Source organism: Caloenas nicobarica, chromosome 2, assembly GCF_036013445.1.
Source record: "Caloenas nicobarica isolate bCalNic1 chromosome 2, bCalNic1.hap1, whole genome shotgun sequence".
Taxonomy (NCBI): domain Eukaryota; kingdom Metazoa; phylum Chordata; class Aves; order Columbiformes; family Columbidae; genus Caloenas; species Caloenas nicobarica.
The window spans coordinates 3404229-3417751 of NC_088246.1; the positions used below are offsets into that span (position 1 = coordinate 3404229).

A 13523-nucleotide genomic window follows, 5' to 3' on the forward strand; every position below is an offset into this window, starting at 1 on the left:
GCTCTTATCAATGATCCAGATGATCTCCTAGCTTGCTGCCATAAATATACTAACATTAGTGTCATTTGTGACAAAGGAAAAAGCTTCTCTAAAAAAAAAAAATCAAAACAAACCACAAAAACCTCAACACTAAATGGTTTGCATGTTCTTCTAATAGCTTTAGATGTCTATTGTCAAGTTAGAGCCTTGGTTTCCAGTGTTATATGTCAGCCGTGATAAGAGGATCACGCAAGATAATATCTTGGAGATGCTTTGAAATTCTCTCTTTTCAGAGCCAGAAGTTGTGTTTACAAACAAGGACAAAGTGAAGAATGAGGTGAAAGCTGCACTATCAGAAAACGCCACATTGAGCTGCGAGGTGGCCCAGGAGAAGACCGACGTGAAATGGTACAAGGAGGGGAAACTGATCACCTCGAGCAAGAAGTTCAAGGTGGAGTCTGAGGGCAAATCGCGTCGTCTGGTGGTGGGTCAGGTGGAGAAGAAAGATGCTGGGGAGTACACCTGCGAGGCTGCCGGCCAGAAACTCACCTTCAAGATTGATGTCACAGGTGAGACATATCTTGTCTGAATTACAGTACAGGATGATAAGGTAACAACTATTACACAAAGATTCATTTGCAATAGTCTGACCTTAGTTGCACCCTGTAGGGTTCACCTAATTTTTTGTACCTGATTGCATCGACTTGTAAAAATGGGAATGTTTTGCTCTAGCTCAGCACAAAGGCCTATCTCATTCTTAGTATTTCTATATAATAATTGCAGATATAAATGTAACAGAAATAATAATAAATATATTATTCAGATCTCTCCTGTTTCTGAGGTCCCAAAGGTTGATTCTTGTGTGCTGAACCTTTTGGAAGGAAAGAACCATTCAAAAATCCACTTCCTGTTAGACTTACGATCCCATTTCTGAAAACTGAGAGGCTGGAATATGCTTTCTCATTTGCAATTTTGACAGCAGGACTCATCAAGATGGGTTGAAAACTCAGCAATTTTTCTGAATTTGTGCTGTTGTGTGTTTGAGATCTCAACCTTCTGGGATGTGTTACTACTTCTGCCAGGTGCTAAATGTCCCTTTGTCGTAGAAGTTTCCCAGCAATTCGTCTTTTGGAGCAGGATTCACAAGGTGCCTGAACAGCTTTAAGGATGTGATGCTGAAGCGAGCATTAACGTTGCAAACAACCTCGGGTACCTTGCCAACTGTGACCCTGACCTACCCGAGCACTATAAGGAGGTCACATTTCCTTTGTCCCTTTGAAAGTCATGTTAGTGACAGTGGAAAAGACCATAAAGAGTCTATTCCAGAAGCCCATGGTGCTGTATTTGTGACCTTGACATTTCACTGTAGGTCTTCAGTAAAAGGAATTTGAGTTTTTGATGATATGCAGGACAAAATGGACTTTGGGAAGGTCTGAATTAATTTTTTTTTTCGTGGCTTGCAACAATAAGATTTATGTCAAGGACCCTATTGGTCCTCTCCATTCCTAGGGTCTTGTTTCCCTAGTTTCCACATTATGATTTGGTCACACAGAAGGTAGATATTGCCCAGTGAAGGCAATTGGTTTTGACAAGTGGCAACCTAAATATTTTCCAAATGTCTGCACAGAAATCTGTAAGACTAATCTCATTTTAATCCCTCAATCAACATTTTCTTCCTTTTCTGCATTCAGAGCCAAAACCCGCATTTATAAATGAAGAAAAGGTCCAGAAGCAGGTGAACGCTGTCCTGACAGAAAGTGCCACCCTCAGCTGCGAGGTAGCACAGGAGGCAACCGAAGTGAAATGGTACAAGGATGGAAGACTGCTTGTTCCCTCTAGAAAATTCAAAATAGAAACTGTGGGCAAAAGCCGGCGCCTGGTTGTAGAGCAGCTGGAGAAGAAAGATGCTGGAGAATACATCTGTGAGGCTGCAGGCCAGAAGATGACCTTCAAGTTGGAACCAACTGGTGAGGACTCACCTAAGCAGCTCTCTGTGACGCTTACAGGAAAAGTGGGTATTCCCCACCCAGTGGCCATGGTGCAGCCACTGTTTTCCATGGAGCAACATCGGTGAACCACATCACATGTTAATTTGACCTTTTAAATCTAGCAGTGTGGAGGTGGGAAATCTGGCTGAAGACTTTTTTTTCACTTTGGAAATACTATACAGTTATTTGCTTAGTGTCTCCTTCACACACCCTGTCGCCCAACCTTTTTAAGTGGTGGCGAGCTAAAGTAGAAGTGGGAAGCTTTGAAGAGCAGAAATAGAGCTATGGAGAAAGGTGATCGAGAAAAGTTGGTCTGCTGCTGTGTGTGCCCCAAAACTGCCCAGTTTTGTGGCAAAGCATTGTACAAGATAGAGAAGAAGCCAAGAGGAAGGGAATAGAGCAAGCAGAGAAAAAACAGGCCACAAATTCAGGTTTAGCATATTGATATTTCTTCTTAATTAGATCTAAAATCCTAAAAATTGGAGAGGAAATAATTGTACAGGTCATTTTACTTCTAAGAAATGAGCTTTTAGCAGGCAGCAGATAAAATATATATATTTGTATTCTTTGCTTCTTTTCTAAGTGGAAGCTCTGGGTTGCCTGGCAGATCAGCAAAAGATTACACCAGCCACAAATATCCACCAATATTCCCTCAATTATTACAGATTATGGATGAGCTGGTGCTGTGAGTCATGAAGAGAGGGTAATAGAAAACTGCTGTGTTAAGGACTTGAGATTGAAGTTATTAGTTTTCCTATTTTAATGTCTTTCCTAGAACCAGAGGCTAAATTTGAAAAGAAGGTTGTCCAGAAAGAGCCTCTCATTGTTCAAGAACATGAAAGCATCACACTGGCTACTTCAGTAACTCCCGAAACAGCTGCAGTAAAGTGGTTCAAGGACGGAACAGAAATCAAGGCGAGCAAGAAATACGAGATCAAGAGTGAGGGGGCATCCAGGACCCTGACGGTGAACCTGGCCGAGAGCACAGACACTGCCATGTACACGTGCCAGACAAAGACCGACAAGCAGGAATTCAAAGTACAGGTGAAAGGTGAGCACAGAGCACTGCACAGGTCATGTTCCAACCCAACAGCTGTGTTTCCCTCATGGTAGGATGGAGGTGAAGTCCAAACTGTCTCTAAAAGTGTTCCAACCTCAAGGATTGCATTGCAGTTGCAGATGCTGGGGCTGCCCTACCATGGGCCAGTGAAGTTCTTCTGCTTCTAAATACCCAATCTTTGTGCTTTGCTGGCCGCTCAGAGGAACAAGGAGGCCTATGGTGGGTTCTTTTCCTGGTGTATGCTCTCCACTGTCATCACATGATGAAGAAATTTTTTACGATGAAGGTGGTAAAATGCTGGAACAGGTTGCCCAGATAGGTAGTAGATGCTCCATTGCTGGAAACATTCAAGGCCAGGCTGGAGGGGGCTCTGAGCAACATGATCTAGTTGGAGATGGATTTGTTTCTGTCTACCCTGATGCCCAAATTTTTTTTGTTTTGTTTAAAGTTGGCCAGATATGTTTTTGTGAAACAGATTTCTTATCTTTTCCTTTCGCACCATTTTCCTTCTTCTGCATCTCAGAAATTCCAGTGAAGTTTACCAAAAAACTTGAAGCTGTCAATGCTGAGCTTGGAGGCAGCGTCTCTTTGACCTGTGATGTGAGCCATGCCAAGGGGAAGGTGGTGTGGTGCAGGAACGGAGTTCAGATCAAGCCCAGCAAACGTTTCCAGATTCATGAGGAGGGGCTCAAGCGAACCCTGACAATAACAGGGATCCGGGCTGAGGATGAGGGAGAATACTCCTGCGAGTCCAGGGATGACAAAAGCAGCATTGCCATCACCCCCAAAGGTATGTCTCTAGAACCACATGGTGACAATTTGGAGGGATCCTTGGGTTTTGTCCTTGGTCATTTTTAAGTCCTCTTCTATGAGGACAGGCTGAGAGAGTTGGGGGTGTTTGACCTGGAGAAGAGAAGGCCCCAGGAAGACCTTATTGCATCTTTTCCATAATTAAAAGGGGCCTGTAAGAAAGATGGGGACAGACTTTTTAGCAGGGCCTGTTGTGATAGGACAAGGGGTGATGGTTTTAAACTAAAGGAGGGGGATTAAGGCCAGACAAGAAGAAATTTTTTACACTGAGGGTGGTGAGAGCCTGGCCCAGTTGCCCAGAGAGGTGGTGGCTGAACCATCCCTGGAGACATCCCAGGCCAGGCTGGACGGGGCTCTGAGCAACCTGAGCTGGTGCAGATGTCCCTGCTCATGGCAGGGGGGGCACTGGATGAGCTTTGAAGGTCCCTTCCAACCCAAGCTGTAATATTCTATGATTCTTTGAAAATCATCAAAGCTTTTGGCTCTTTGAAGGTTTTTATACCATGCCTCAGAGATATGCTCCTAAATATTTTATTCCTATCTATCAGCTCCAAGAGTGGTGAAATTTGTTACAAGTCTCAACAGTGTGGTGTCTGAGGAAGGAAAAGAAGCTGTGTTCAAGTGCACCGTCTCTCCCAGTGATGCCGTGGTCACTTGGTTCAGGAATGGTGTCAAGATTGAAGCCAGCAAGAAGTATGTGATCTCGCAGAAGGACACCAGCCACAGCCTCACCATCAGTGATCTGACGCTGGAAGATGCAGCTGAAATTTCTGCCAACGCTGAAGGTGTAGAAAGCAAAGCCAATCTCAGAGTCCGAGGTAGGAGACGATAGTGTCCTTTTGTCAGGCTTTCACTGATGCTGTGACCTGTGCTGTTTTACAAGTCCTTCCATCCGACTGATTATGTTAGCAGTAGGGAAATTCTGCTTTTGCATCATTAAATACAGATACTCACATTGCATTTGGACTGGAGATGCATGAGCCACCATTTTAATTATCTCTCAAAACCTGTTTTCCAGATCCTCTACATTCTTATTAATATTTTTCTCCTTTGGCAGAGGCCTCAATCTCATTCAAGAAGAAACTGGAGCCCAAAACAGTTGAAGAGAGGGACACAGTGACCTTGGAGGTAGAGCTAACTAAGCCTGCAGAGGTGAAGTGGATGCGGAACAGCATCGTATTGAAGCCCAGTGAAAAAATAGAGATCAAAGCTGAGGGAACAAAGCATACCTTGGTGGTTAAGGACATCTCCTTTGCAGACAGGGGCTTCTACTGCTGTGAGAGTCCTGATGACAAGACCCAAGCCAAGATCAATGTGGAAAGTAAGTTAAATGATCTCCAGTTCTATAAATACCCTGGGCAGGGTTTGGAGGTGGATTCTGGTCTCTTCCATTATTATAATGACCACTGCAACTCCCACCTGCTATGGGGATATGGGGATACAACCATGGGCTTGGCCACCAATCAAATGACTAAGAGGAGGTGGAAGCAAGGGCAGTAAACAGAGCTGCTGGTTCTTGTTCCCTCCACCTCATCCCACCAGTTTTCAGTCATGCTGTTGGCCATTAAGCTTCTTAGCTGATTCTTCTCCTCCCTCTGAAATTTCTCACTGTCTGATACACTGTTTTTTCCTTTGTATGGCTTTTAGCAAACCATTCCCTCTTCAGTCATCCATTGCCCTAATTCTTCTTTGCAAACCACATCTTTTAGAATGTCTCTTTATATTCAGTCAGGGTTAAAAAAATGACAAATCAAATTGTCTATCTCAGGATGCTGCTAATGATGTCTCAGCTGTAGCCCTGTACTTCTGTCCTTTTTCCTCTGTCCTTTTGTCGTGATCATTACAGGATAGAACAAGGAAGGATTTAAGCACTTACAAACTATCTAATTTTGTCTATAAAGCCGCTGCCAGCAATTGGTGCTGTGTAGGTCATAAATAATAGGTAAGGAAGGACTTGATAACAGACTTCCAGTACATAAAAGGCTGTTATAAAATGAAAGGGAACAGTTTGTTCCCCATGTAACAACAGGAAATAATGGACTTCAAATTGCAATGAGAAAGATCCAGGTTATACAATAAAAAAAGCTTTTTAATGGTTGGATGACTGAATAGGTTGTCTGGAGATGTTTTCGAACCTCCATCATGAGTTCAAGAAAAGGCTAGTGAAATATCTGTCTGGGATGACATAAAGAGCTGAGCATGTCCTAGAGAGGGAGAGAAGGGCTAGATGATTTTTCTAGGTCTTTCAAGCCTCATAATATTGTGGTCTTCTGATGGTACCAAAGACATAAAAATTGTTGACAGACTGTCTCATACAGAGCAGGGCTTGTCAAATCACTTTCATGCACTGCCAAGACAGCTTCATTTCCAAAAGCTTCCTGCCTGACTGTTGTCAAAACCCCACTGCTTTAGCACCCTGGTATGGGGCAGTTATCGCTTCTATTGGCAGTTGCTCAAATTTTATCTAAAATAAATAGCTCTAGGAATAAAAAAAAAAAAAAAAGACATTACCAGTGACTAGTAGCTAGTAGGTTAAACTTGGATTTGTTCAGCCTAACTCTAGCACATCGCTTTCAGCTCCTTCCATAGCCAACAAAGAAAAAGACCTCCAGAGGGTGTTTCAAGTCTTAGATGCACTGAATTACCTTCTGGAGTGTCTTTCTGACTATTCAAGGTACAATGGGTGACTGCAGTCTTGATTTAGAACTAGATTCAGGTTTACCGTCTCAGTTAAATGGGATGAACTGAACACAGCAGATAAAGAAACATAGCCCTTCTATGGTCACAATGTGCTGGAAGAATGCAGTGCAGTATGCAAAGTTTGCTGCTCCGTCCACTTCCACACATTGTACCCCAAGGTATTTTTTTTCCAGGCTCCGGGTGATACTCAGGTTTCCTTCCAGCAAGATGTTTCAGCAGTTGGTTGTAGATTCAGTTACACCTGGTTTTAGGCACTGGCTGTTGCTATAGCCAAGTGGTAAAATAAAAAAAAAGATGGAACGGTGTTTATATAGGAAATAATTGGCTTGTCATGATAGCTGACAACAGTGTTTTGTGCAAGGTGAGTCATGCAAGAATAAATGCTTATCTGCTTCTGGTTTATAAACATCCTATTCTGATGGAGAAGGAGGATTTTGATTTGTGCTTCTCAGGCACCCAGCTGCATTCTCATCACTTACACTCAGTGTCACTGGAAAAAGTAGTTTCTCTGTTGATGAACTGAGATAGTTTCATACAGTGATGAAAACTCAAGGTGATCTGAGAGTGACCATGATCAAAAAGGGGAATTGGCTCACTGTAGCAAGGAATTATTTTGGTGTGTGATCATCCAAGCCTTAGTTATGAGATGCAGCAGGAAATGGACAATGTACAAGAATCTCACTGTACTATAAGTATTCTGCATCCAGGTCCTCCAGCTGAGACAGCGCAGAGCTCCCACCCTGCTTTAAAGCAAAATCAAGCCTCTAAAAGTCTAAAATTATGCTCCATTTTTTGGCATTTAAGTGAAAGGCCTTTTTTCAGTAGAATGTATTAGAGCTTATGTTGAGGCCAGCAGTAATTCTTTAGGTGCTTGCAGTCCAGGGAACTGACCTACTACTATTTGGTGCTCAGCTTTAGGTTAAGAAGCCTGATTTTAGAGGACCTTTATATAAAAAATCCAAAGCTGGACTGATACTGTTTGGTTTGAGATTGATTTCCAGAGCAAGGTAAATAAGGAATAGCTATGAGAAAATTTGTTGATTTACTCCAGTATAAAAGTTGCTTCATCAAAAGATAAGCACCTGTTCTGATCTTAAGATGCCAGGAGATCCTAAAAACAACTGAGGTGCTCAAACTAATAACATATCTGGCTGAATGTCTGTTTTCAGTTGTGACCAGGAGGAGATATTTGTGGAAAACTTAAGTCCGTCATGGGTAAAGTGGTTCTTCCTCTGATACACCTCTAAGCTTTCGGCAGGGAAAAAGATATTTAGGTCAATTAATTATAGCAGAAATTATACCGGGATCATAAGTATGAAATTTCAAATCCCTGGACACAAAATATTGCTTATTAAAAGAAATCCTGTAAGAGCTCTACCATCCCCCAGCTGTTACTGCTTTATGACAAGACCTTTGAAAAAGTGATTTTTTTTTTTTTCAGTCCTATGTACAGCACCAGGTGAGGATGCATCCAGGGGGCCATTTACTGAGTTAAAAATGGCTACGTTATTTAGTTAAAGTTTTTGGACGTTTCTTTCACTGTCTTATTGGAATAGTTTCAGTTTGATCCTCAGTTCATTCACTGTTTGAGGGGCTGGAGCATCTATTAATCTAGGGGAGAGGTCAGACAGTAGCAAGGACACTGTCCGGTTTAGAAAATAAGGTACCCTGAGGGGATAGGGACTGGCTGAAAATCAGTTCAGAAATCAGAGAATGATGCAACCTCTAGTGAGCAAAGCCAGGAGAGCTGGTGTCTTAGGTTGGGAAGCAAAGAACAAGCTCCTGGAAGTGTCTGTGCTTCCCTTTTTTGTCTGGTTCAAGACATGCCCTTGGGGCAAACTTGCGTTTAAGTGGTCGTGAGCTTGGAGAAGACCATGGTAGAGGAATCAGTGTGGTTTCCTTGAGAGGGGAATTAGATGAGATCCTGTAAAGGATGCATATGTTCCCCTGTAAACCTGCTGTGAGGTGTGACAGCAACAGAGGGGACAGGAAAGGCACAAGGATCTGGCATTTCATGGAGTCCACCACTGTCCTTCTGGGAAGATCACTACTGTGATCACTACTCAGTTTCTTCATAAAGTCATAGTCTTCTTCTGCCACCTCTGTGGGACCTTTGGAGAAACAGCTTGTTCCCTGTTGTCCCCCATGTGGCACAGGGACAGATACCACCAGGAGACGTTTGAGCCTCAGAGAGGCCGTGGTGTCCTCAGCCCAGGAGCTGAGTGCAGACCATGACCATGGAACAGAGCCCTCAGCCTGGTCAGGTTTGCATTCAGACCCTGTCCAAATGTGGGTTCTCTCTGCTAAATGTGCACTAGGAAAGTCGAACTGTTCCCAGGGGATCCACAGGGAGTTGAAGGTTTGAAGGCTTCTGTGAGTAGTTTGTGGCTTTGAAGAGTGGTGGTTTTGTTTGTTTGGTTGGTTTTGTTTGTTTGTTGGTTGGGGATTTTTGTTTATTTTATTTTTAATTGTCAACTTTATTTCCTTTAAAGGTTAGACAAGTTTAAACACTAAATCCATTTTACTGGCTGATAGGGCACTGACATCTTGTACTGGAAACAGGTATTATCCACCCAAAACACAAATGTTTTGTCTCCCAGGCTGTGAGGTGTCAATGCACTTCACACCACATCATGGATTTTTTTTTTTTCTTCTAATAAGGGCTTTCTCCCTGCTACTTTTCTCCCTCCCTTGTTTTATTCTGGTTGAAAAGCTGAAAAATATTGTTTATTCCTTAATGCTCTATTAATCTCTATTGATCATCTTCTTTCTTTTGAATTGTGCGTGAAGAACAAGTATTTCCAGGAACAACTCTCTTGTGATACAGCACAGGGAGCCTGGTCCCAGTGTCAATAACAACAGCACCATCTTCTTCTAGAGTGTTTCTTCCTGATGGTTATTGCTGACCACCTCGCCCAGCACAGAAATGCCTCTGCTCCTCTGTGTGTGTGCAGAACTTCGAAGCTTATTTCTGGCATACACAGTGAGAGTAGTGGATCTTTCTAGACAAAGGGCCAATTTTTAGCAATGTTTGGCTGATTTGTTTGCCTCAGCTGGAAGCATCCATTTTAAAAATAGCAGCCACGCTAGCAGTGTGGTCATGAGCAGGTATTATTTCCTGCAAAGGTGGCTGTTTAATTGGCAGATAGCAATTAACTGGCAGGTGCCTGCATGAGGAATAGGGAAATAACCTGTTTTGGGAGTCCTCAAGATGTTTCACAGCTGTCGGTGTGAGATCTCCAACTTGTCCTTGTTTTTCCAGTGAGGCAGATCAAGCTGGTGAAAGGTCTTCAGCCCCTGGAAGTATCTGAGAAAGGGACCGTCACCTTCGAGGTGGAGGTGTCACATGAGGACGTGGAAGGGACCTGGCAGAAGGATGGCGTCCGGTTGAAGCCTTCGCCGAATATCAATATTGGTGTCCTGGGGAAAAGACATTCGCTGACTCTTTCTTCAGTGACTCTGGAAGATGCAGGACTCTTCTCTTTCAAAGCAGAGGGCATTCATTCATCAGGGAGGCTCACTGTGAAAGGTACACAGACCCGAAAGTTTCAGGTCCTGGTTGGTGTGGGACATGGTTGTCTTCTACTGGCCAAGACACCAAGCTTTTAAGAGAGGAACAAACTTTCCTGGTAACTGTGAAGGATGTTAAGCACTGGAACATCATCAGTAACATATACTTGTGATGTCAACGGGATTATTGTATCATTGTCCGCAGAACAACTCGTGTTAACGTGCTCAAAACAATACAACTTTGTTGTCACAAGTTGTATTAAGCATGGAAGTTATGCTTTACCTATTCATTATTGCTTGTGCCAGATGAGATCAGAGACCTAATTCCCCATTAACTGGACCTTAACTTTTTTTTCAGAATTGCCTGTGAGGGTCAGCAAACCTTTGGTAGACATCAGTGCAACTCAGAAGGACAAGGTCACATTCGAGTGTGAGCTGTCCAGGCCCAACGTGGATGTTAAGTGGTTCAAGGTAAAGCACTTAACAGATAGCGATATTTTAATTTATGACTTCTCTGGAAGTGAATGAGAACCTTTAGTTTCACTTCCAGGGGATGTGAGTCTGAGCCTTTGCTACAGAGCTCTCAGCGTTGCTCTCCTGTATTTATGTTCATTGACTTGCCCAGTTCATCACTCTGTTATTTATTTACTGGGTGTATTCATCAGGTTGGAAGTTAAATTTTTCTATTCTTGCATAGGACGTGAGCACTGCTGCTGATAGCAATGCAGTCTTGTGATTTACTTCATGCCTAGCTGTGATTTAAGGTGAAACCTCAATTCCCTTTGCACCTGACAGTCATTTTGGGAATCAGCTCAGGCATTTCATGTATCTTCCTTGGAGCCCAGCTGATACTGCCCTTAAATGGGAATAATAGCATTTCTTCAAGGTAATGTCTTTAGGAGCTTATTGCCAACCCTGTACAGTGCCTTAAGCCTTCAAATAGGTGTCCAAGGTCAACCCAAAGTTATGAACATTCTTCAGCCATTCCTGCTTCTTGAAAACTTTGCACTGTGCTTAAGCTTCAGCATATGTTTCAGTAAGAATAGTTCCATCAAATCCAATGAGAGAGGTGAATTAAGCACAGATCTGAGTGTTTTGCTCACTGCAAACGTAGAAGAGTTGATGGTGATTTGGTTTGGCCTTTTTCCCTTCTAGGATGGGAAGGAGCTCCGTCAAAGTAAAAAAGTGGGGATTATTTCCCAGGGAAATAAGAGAAGCCTCATCATTCACAAGTGTGAATATGAAGATCAGGGAACCTATAAGTGTGAAGCAGCTGAAGACATGACATCGGCTACCCTAAAGATTCATGGTATGTTTGACTGAAGTAGGAAATTACATCGACTACAGTGTTTTGACTACACAGTGAGAAATATTTGGGGGACAGTTTGTGTATCTTGCAATTACTCGTTTTGGAAATTCTCTTCCCAGTGAGAAGGTGCTGGCAGAGCTGTCCTGTGCTTGCTCTACCTTTGAAGGAGTATTTTTGGAAGAAGCGCTAATTTAGTTTTCCATTTATCATAACTGATTTCTGTTCTCTGGAATTTGAATGATGTTTCTGTGTTGACAAGTTATCAAATACCAGACAGCCAGGCACAAATCAGGGATTCAGTGGCTGGTGCTGACGTGGTTTGGTTTAGCTTCTGCCATTGGCACAAGGAGACTTTGCCTAAATAGGGACTGGACAAGCCTTGGGTTGATCTCGAGAAGTGTCCTACTTTTTATGTTGCAAATGCTAAGGAAAGGGTCACAATTTCTGACTGCACATCTCCTTTATGCTGAAGATATTTTTTCCCTCTGTGTGTTGCACCGTGCAACTGCCCAAGCACCAGATGTATTTTGTCACCAGGCTCTGAAGCACCAGAGATAAGCTAGTGCTAAAGGCCAGTTACTGAACTGACAGGCCTGCAGATGTTATTTTCCAGAGGGACACCTGAAAAGACAGATCAGCTCTTTCTTATTGCTTACTAGATGCTGTCCTCATGTGGCCACTTGGGTTCAGCAATATCTTCATGAACATCTGTCCTGTTCCATTGCTCTGTCGAACTCCTTCTTTTCCCCCTGACTTTGTGGTTGGGATGGGTTTCTATTTGAATGCTGGCTGGTTTGCATTTGAACTCTGCTCCTGAGGCTAATCCAAGGTGTATCAAGACCTTCCCTGTCAAAAGGAAAGGGCTGCAGTAGCACAGAAATATGGATCAGTTCTGACATAAATGAGTGCAAAGCTGCAGAGTTAAAGGATTATACTGGGTTCAGGAGACAGCGGAAAAGTTATCTCCTCGGTAAAATGTGTGGCTGAGGTCTCTGTGGCTGATACACACAAGCAAGGGAGTAAGAGGAGAACGTGAAGAGACAGATTTGTAGTGACATAAGAGATTGTAGGCTTGTGTTTAGTTCTCCTTGGCAGATTTTCTTTCATTAATAAGTTTCACTTCTTTTAAAACCTGTGTAAAGTTCCAGCATCCATAAAATGTCCTTGCAGTGAGCTCCACTGTAGCTGGTAATTCTACCTGTAGGTTCAAGAGTAAAATGTACTTACCATGTTGAAGAGAGAAACTACCTAGGAAGGGAAGCTGATGTTCAATAAAACACAATCCCATTTTCTCCATGCAAGTATGCAGAAGGTAGACAGACCACACTCAGTTATGGAAAAAACACAAATAAATATTTGTGTCTCCGATTTCACAGCCCGAGATATCAAGATTGTTAAACCACTGAAAGATGTGGAAGTGAATGAATATGAGAGTGCATCTTTCGTCTGTGAGATTTCACACGATGAGGTCCAAACCCAATGGTACAAAAATGACAACAAGCTGAAGGCTGCCGACCATATTAGAATGCGCCAAGATGGTAAGATGAAAAAGAGGGATCTCATTCTTGAATGGGGTGGGTTGGAATAGGTGCTGTTATTGGAAAGTAGGCAGAAGAGTCTCACCTTCAAATTCAAGTTAAGAAGGTTTAGCAGAGAGTTCTCCTTTTGTTTTGGGGCTGCAGCTGGGCTGGGACAGTGACGTGGTGGGAACTTTAATAAGGCAAATTTGGTGTCATCCTGCCATCCCATACTGCCAGCAGTGGGTGGGAATTTGTATCATCTGACAGTGGGTGGAATCCTTCTGTTCCAAGAACTTTCCAGATGGTCGGGACCACATTTGAGATCCCACCTGGAATATTGCATCCAGCTCTGGGTCCTCAGCACAGGACACACATGGACCTGCTGGAGAGGGGCCAGAGGAGCCCCAGAAATGACCCGAGGCTGGAACAGCTCTGCTGGGAGGACAGGCTGTGAGAGCTGGGGGGTTCAGCTGGAGAAGAGAAGCTCTGGGAGACCTTATTGTGGCCTTTCTGTACTTAAAAGGGGCCAATAAGAAAGATGGGGACAGACTTTTTAGCAGAGCCTGTTAAGATAGGACAAAGGGTAATGGTTTTAAACTAAAGGAGGGAGATTCAGTTAGACACGAGGAAGAATTTTTGTACAATAA

General features: G+C 43.1%; 1 protein-coding gene across 14 annotated transcripts in view; it reads left to right on the plus strand.

The window, feature by feature from the left end:
* OBSCN (obscurin, cytoskeletal calmodulin and titin-interacting RhoGEF) overlaps window positions 1-13523 on the plus strand; it is a 197991-nt gene that overhangs the window by 48964 nt on the left and 135504 nt on the right. For all 14 annotated transcript variants that reach the window (XM_065628909.1, XM_065628914.1, XM_065628916.1 and 11 more), the window contains exons 17-26: window positions 273-548; window positions 1671-1946; window positions 2743-3018; window positions 3551-3817; window positions 4386-4655; window positions 4895-5158; window positions 9800-10066; window positions 10406-10518; window positions 11203-11356; window positions 12733-12894. In XM_065628909.1, coding sequence (XP_065484981.1) covers window positions 273-548; window positions 1671-1946; window positions 2743-3018; window positions 3551-3817; window positions 4386-4655; window positions 4895-5158; window positions 9800-10066; window positions 10406-10518; window positions 11203-11356; window positions 12733-12894 — 2325 coding nt within the window. The remainder of the gene's footprint in view (window positions 1-272; window positions 549-1670; window positions 1947-2742; window positions 3019-3550; window positions 3818-4385; window positions 4656-4894; window positions 5159-9799; window positions 10067-10405; window positions 10519-11202; window positions 11357-12732; window positions 12895-13523) is intronic.